Source organism: Onychostruthus taczanowskii, unplaced genomic scaffold, assembly GCF_017590055.1.
Source record: "Onychostruthus taczanowskii isolate IOZ18803 unplaced genomic scaffold, ASM1759005v1 scaffold68, whole genome shotgun sequence".
Taxonomy (NCBI): domain Eukaryota; kingdom Metazoa; phylum Chordata; class Aves; order Passeriformes; family Passeridae; genus Onychostruthus; species Onychostruthus taczanowskii.
Genome location: NW_024504566.1, coordinates 3,543,963 through 3,550,760, shown reverse-complemented (window position 1 = coordinate 3,550,760; position 6,798 = coordinate 3,543,963). Strand labels below are relative to the sequence as shown.

The 6,798-nt window shown below is 45.8% G+C and overlaps 1 protein-coding gene across 1 annotated transcript; it reads right to left on the bottom strand.

Moving 5' to 3' along the window:
* Window positions 1–1,037: 1,037 nt before the first annotated feature.
* On the bottom strand, window positions 1,038–3,348 carry GPR85 (G protein-coupled receptor 85). Its single transcript, XM_041421074.1, has one exon. It carries the CDS (start codon window positions 3,302–3,304, stop codon window positions 2,192–2,194), a length of 1,113 nt encoding a protein of 370 aa, XP_041277008.1. The 5' UTR covers window positions 3,305–3,348; the 3' UTR covers window positions 1,038–2,191.
* Between the last annotated feature and the right edge of the window lie 3,450 nt (window positions 3,349–6,798).

Sequence of the window (6,798 nt, the reverse complement as noted above, 5' to 3'; positions counted from 1 at the left end):
TTCAGTTTTTATTCACTATCTTTGACAATTGCTTAACTACCTTAATTTCAAAGGCTTTTTCAGTGTAATAAAAACGTCCTTTTGGTAGAAGTTTATTGGTCCCATTTCAAATTACGTTCCGAAACATTCCTATACTGATGAGGACTCATTATTTTAGCAATTTTTCTGTTTCAACACAGTATATAAAGCCATGCCTCTTACCAATCAACCTCAGCATAAAAGTGTAAGTGAGGTCAAACAGATTGCTCACCAAATCTTTGATAAAGTTGTCTGATCACATACAGACACAACTGTCTGAATTGTTGCATATGTTATATAATGTTATCACACAAATTTAAGCATTTCCAGTATTGACTGCTACTTGTGTATGCATACATTAACTTGCTGGTCATAAAACTACAACAAAGGACAAGATATACCAGTACTGAATTCAGACCTCTAGTCTTGTCTCTCCCAAAATTAAGAAAAATCTGTGTTCTTTATGACTGATCAACTCATGATTTTGTGCTTCAGTTATTCACATTTTCCAAAATTAAACTGTGAAGTTAATGTCAAATACTGTGTTGTAACTTTAAATATAACTGACATATTAGAACAGATAGATGGGTAATTATGATAAACTACACAATAGTGCTACTGCAGATAATATCATTTATCAATCCTGTGGTACCCATCATTCATGCATTTACAGTTTGGGAATACAGTGACTGCAAAGGATAATAATTCATAATGGCTACATTCTCAGTACTTCATGCTAGCTCACTAGACAAAATAAAAAAGGTTAATTGTATAACTGGAAAAATGTAAAATTTTATTCCAAGAAAATTAACAAGCTACACAGGTAAATTTTGGCAAATGCAACTTTATATTGAAATCCACACATCTGTATCTTAAAGAAGGAAAGACTCACAGACTCTAATGTATTTCTAAAATACTAAGAAATCATATTATATGCTTTCACAAGTTAAAACTGAAATAATTTAAAACAACCAATACACCAAAATGTGCAGAAAATATAAACAAGACTGTGCCTTCAGTAGAATAAATGCTTCACAAATTGTGCAAGATATCATACTAAGGCTGCGGTCTCCCCATGACAGCTGTCTTAAAATATAAACATACATCAACTGCCTGTGTTTCTCAGAACAAACTAGAAAGGGCGGCACACCTAGAAAAAAATCGTATAATCCCAGTGATGTGCACATTGATTTTGGGAACCATTGGAGTAAAAAGGAAAAAAGAGGACTAAGTGATCTTTCATGCACTCCCAAATGACTGACCAGAGTTATTGATTTAATTTTCCTTGCTTATTTGCTTCAATGCTAAACAAAATGGAAGATACTAGATAACCCTTTAAGGCAACATGTGTTTATTCTGTATAATTATAACTGTTCAATTATGACTGGATATTATCATTAACGTTGCCTAACAGACTGATATCTAGCTTTTTAAAAAATATAAATAAGAGTCTAGTAAACTTTATACCAAATCAGCAAAAAACACAGAATACAGTTAAATGTTAGTAATTTCACTGTTAAGGAAAATGGTAATTAGAAAGAGTAATATATTTGGAGAAAAAAAAAAATTAAAGTCAAAATCTGAACAAAAAAATACTGCTTTGGAATGCTCCCCAAAACTTACTCACAAGGCAAACAGATTTGTAAGTGTGATAATCCAATAATGCATGGCACATCTTTAATCAGTTACAGTACTTGAGTCCCCAGTTTTCAGTCTTTGCAAAATAATAATTGTATGAAATGTTTTAAAGGTCTTCAGATGTCTAAAATTAGTTTTATCAACACATTAACCTCATATCAACTTAATTTATTAAGATGTCCAATGCTAATCTTTTTGATGTTCTTATTTTACGTAGTGATATACACAGCATTTAGCACTGATACTTAGCACCTGCTACTTTCATAATCTAGATTTCAACCACATAAAGGAATTCAGGGCAGTAGTTCAGTCCTTTGTTCTTAATTACAAACCTTCAGCAGTGGTCAGCAGGAACATGTTTAGGTTTAAAACAGGATTAGAGGTGAGCTATTGCAGAGACTGCAGAATGTTGCCCAAATCCTTACAGCTGCTGACGTCCCATTCTTGATTTTCTCCTCAAGACATGGCTACAGGCCACAATTGCTTAGCAGAGAATGGTAGTGTTTCACAAGGCTAAAGATTTACAGATGCTCCCTCATATAACACAGTAAGGTTCCCTTGGTAACCTGGATTTTCTGCAGTAAAGAAGGGTTGTGCTGAAACAGCGCCTCAGCTCCCTGTTGGAGAAAATGCAGACAAAAGGATTGATTCCAGCTTGGGCAAAACTCATCCAGACAGCGGCCGTTAGAAATCCCCCAGGTACTACAGGCCCTCTCGCAAAAACTCTCCAGTAGCAGGCTACCAAATAGGGACCCCACAGGGTCAGAAAGAGGAATGTCATGATGTAGAACATTCTGCTGATTCTCTTCTCCATTTTGAATTCATCTAAAACCAGTAGCCTCCTCCTGCCTGTGGTGTTGGCGTTTTGCCTGATTCCCAGCAAGGTTGGAGGTGTGGGACCCCTTCCGAATCCAGCCAGCCAATTAGCAGCTGCTTGACCACTCGCTCCAGGACCGTGAAAAGTCCAGTTCTGGCTCACTGCTGCAACAAACTGGACTGGCTTCATTTTCCTGCGATCGTGAACAAAAAATATCAGCTTGAGGTAGACAAGCTGTGTGGCTAGGAGGATGAGGGCAAGAAGAAGCATAAATCCCAATGAATCATTAGCCCTGAAGGAACGATGCTGGAAAGTGCATTGGTCTTCCTCCCTAATGAATGAGTAGGTGCCCACATCTAAAACTGGGGGGAAAGCCATGGCTACAGAGAGAGTCCACACCATACAGATAACAGCCAAACAAGTCCAGAAGGTCAGTCTTTTCGTATAAAAACGGTGGTGGGCAATAGCTAAGTATCTCGTGACGCTTATGCAGAATAACATGAAAGCAGTGTGAAAGCAGGACAAAACCCCCAAAAAGGCAATCACTTTGCAAGTAAGAGTCCCATACGTCCACGTAGAGCCATTTTTTACCGAGGTGAAAACAAAAGGGAAACAAATTGCAGATCTGAGGATATCTGAGCAGCAAAGATCCAACAGGAAGTAGTAAGGAGCTCTATGCAAGGTCTTATCTTTGACTAGCAAAATGGAGATCAGAAGGTTACCCACCACACTGACTCCTATTATGAAACCCAGTGAAGTCAGTTTCAGAAAAGCTGTTAAAGGAGAGAGATTTTGCAAAATGTTGTCAGCTGCATGGCTGTAGTTCGCCATAGATGGATGGATGATATGTATATTGCCTCAGTCAAGTCTCATGATCTATATTTAAGAACAAGGAAAAAATAGATCCATACATCTTACTGAAAATGTAATCCACAAACAGAACTGATCTTGTGTCTAGTCATACAGTACATCCTCTTCTTTCTGATTTGTCATGCCATCAAAATCTGAAAAAAAATTGAGCTATCAGTTCTTAAGTTAACACAAAATGATATCAGAAAGTGCTAGCAAAGATGTTAATTTATGGAGAACCAAATGAAGTTGTAAATTTGAGTACTATTGTTTGTTTTTCAAAAACATGAGGCTTTTTTTTTTAACTGATTATTTAGCATAATTGACTATTGGCAGATTTGGCTTGTTACAGTTTCATGACTGACCGGTGCCCCTTATATTTGGTAGCACGTATAATTTCACAGTTAAAGCCTCAGAGATTTTATGAATCAAAAGATTCCCAGTCTGCAAGCCCAAGAGTTAATCACTGACATCTTTTTTAAAGAATTCCCAAAGACTGCTGATATTTTGACATTACCTACATTTATTTTATGGCTACAGTATTTGTCAGTGTTTTAAGATGCAACTGCTGTGTTGATATGGATCACACCCAAAGAAACCCTGCAGAATTTATGTTTTTTAACCCAAGTCACCAAAGCACATTAATCACACAGTGTTAGTTTATGCATTTTGTAAGAGAAACAGTATTCACTATCCCCCTCCCTTCCTGCTATAAACAATAATTTTATCATTTAGCCTTTTAGATAAACAGGTTTCTAGACAGTCGATAGCAGTATGCTTTAGGGTGTCGTCCCCCCCGGCCTCCCCCCCTTCCCCCGTGCTTTAATGCAAATCGTTAAAGCCTCGACATAATTCATAATAAGCAACGGTCACTGTAAATACTGAGCAAAAATAGGCAGCACAGCCAAGATATAATGCTCACCCTTTCGGGAGAGCTAGTTTTGGTTATGCTTAAATAAACATATAAATTGTTGGGTTTTTTTTTTTTTGGCTTTTTTTTTTTTTTTTTTTGCTAATTAGGGCTCCGTGATTCCCGTTAATTAATCCTCCCAGTGAATCGCACCGGAACACATTTCATGCAATAAAATGAAATAAAGAGCTGTCTGTTGCTGCTTTTAGTTTTTTGTTTTGTTTTGTTTTGTTTTTCTTTTTTCTCCCTCCAGAGCCAGAGACAGGAGCCACAGCAGGCATGTCAAGGCTCCTTCGTTATTCTCACGAAGTGTTTCCTATGCCACCTCGGGTGTACAAAGGATATTCCCACTGAATCCCAGCAAAATCCTTCCATTCTTACCGTCCACAAAAGAGCCTGATTGCTGCTGTGTAAACAGAGGCTGATCAGATCATGGCATCGTTTTAAAACCATGAAATCAGGCTCCCCCTCCCCCCTGCCGCCAGCCCCGCCGCTCCCCCTCCTCCGTGGAGCTGTCCCCGCGGCGGCCGGCCCTGCCTCCGCACACACACCCGCACGCTCACACGCACCGCCGCTGCTGGCACACTCACAGCGCGCTGACACACGCACCCACGGCCACAGCCGCTCCCCCGCGCCCGGCCATGCAGGGCTGGACTGCGCCGCGCTGCCAGGCAGCCCGGCCGCCGCTGCCTGCCATCAGCCGCATCTGCCGGAGCCGTGCGAGAGCCCCCCGCGGCGGGGAGCTGGGGAGAGCGGAAGAGGCATTGTCTCTGAGGGCTTCCATCATGCCCCTTCTTTGGAAATAAGCCCCGCACCCCCGAGCGGGAGAGCCCTCTCAGCACGCACCTGCAGCCGCGGCAGCCCTCGGCGCCCCCAGCCCCTCTCCTCCTACCTGTTGGTGCCGGAGATCCCCACATGCCAGAGCTGCTCCTTCCCGCCGACCGGGGGGCTGCTTTACCCTGGCGGTCTCTTCTATTCTCCTCTACCGTCATTCATTCTTCTTTCTCTCAATCCTTTTCCTTTCTCTTTTTTTTTTTTTTTTTTTATTTTCTTTTTTTTTTTTTTTTTGCCTCGGTGCCTTGGCTGAGGATCCAGTCAGTGGCTCGGGCGGCGCATGCTCGCCGCGCCTCCCCCCTGCGCGTCGAGCCCCGTCCTCCCCTGTCGCAGCGCCACAATCTCTCCCTGTAACGCAGCGGCGGCGGCCGCCTCAATGAGGGCACGGCAGGCTCGGCGGCAGCAGCTGCTGCTGTCTCAGAGAGGGCACGGCAACCTCGGCGGCAGCAGCAGCGTCCTCAGTGGTGTGCAGGCAGCCCCGGCGGCAGCAGCCTCCTCAGTGAGGGGAAGGCAGCATCCTCAGCGACGGGAAGGCAGCCTCCTTGGCAGCACGTTCCCATCGCGATGTATAGCCGAGCTGGATTTATTGGCGAGCCTGGGCAAGCCAGTGGGGAAAGGGAGGGGAAGGAATTAGGTCCTGCGCTCCTTGTTTATGCCTCTGGGCTCCCCCTCCCGCCCCATTCGCTTACGACGGGGGTCTGGAAGCGCCCGCCGCGCTGCGCGTCGCAGCCTGTCAGGAGAGGCGCCGGGCGGTTTCTTCAGCTGCCGCTGCTCGATCCTCCCGCTCGTGGCTCGTTTTTCTTCCTCCCGATTCCCACCCGGTGAATTCCTTCTTCCTGACCCCCGAGCCAGGGAGGGCTCCTTAACAAGTGCCGTTGTTCGCGGAGGGCGCATTCGCCGCGGGGCCGTGAGGACACCGCACCTTTCCCCCCGGCAGCCCGTGGAGCAGCTTCCCGACGCGCAGCCCGAAGCCGGCGCAGAGCTGTCAGCGCGCTCGCTGCATGGCGGCGGCGATGAATCGGGTGTCAGCCTGTTCCGAGCGCGGCAGGGCCCGCGTTCCCCCTCGGCGCGCAGGGCGGCAGCGGCGGCCGCCGCGGAGGAGCGCCGCCCGAGCCGGCGGCCGGCGGGGATCGATCCCGAGCCGTCCCGATGATGTCATGCGGGCCGGTGGGCCGGGGCGGCGGCGCCGGGAGGCGGCGGGCTGCAGCCGGGGCCGCCGCAGGGGCCTCCCGCCGGCCCCCGCACCCGCCGGCACTGAGCCGCGCTGGTGCCACCGTGGCAAAAGCAGGGGGAAGCGGCAAGGATCCCTCCGCCCTCCCGCCTCGTCGGTTTGCGTGGAAGTTTATCCGGGAGAAGTGGGAACACGAAAGCCGTGCCCCAAGAGTAATTCGCTTTGGCTGCGAGGCAGTTGAGGAACAGCCTCTTTTGGGTCGAGAGATTTGGATCCTGAGGAACTTCTTCGCTGGGAGCTCCCGTTCAAGCCAGAATAAATCCTTCTGTGGGACAGATTTATAGGGTTGATTCATAATGTGTGTCACATCCGTGAGACCGTTAGTAGACTACAGGCATTTTTTAAGGCTGTTGTCAGGTTTGGGTTATTTTTTTTTTTTTTAACACTCGCTAAAAAGCATTGGAATTGGTTGCCAAACCATAAAATTAGCTTCAGTAGCAGCCTGACCAAGCCTAGAGGTCTGCAGCCACTGGAAAAGACACGTATTTAAAACCAACATCA

Coding starts and splice junctions, on each gene's coding strand:
- GPR85 (XM_041421074.1), bottom strand. CDS start 3,304: ATGGCGAACTACAGCCATGCAGCTGACAACATTTTGCAAAATCTCTCT.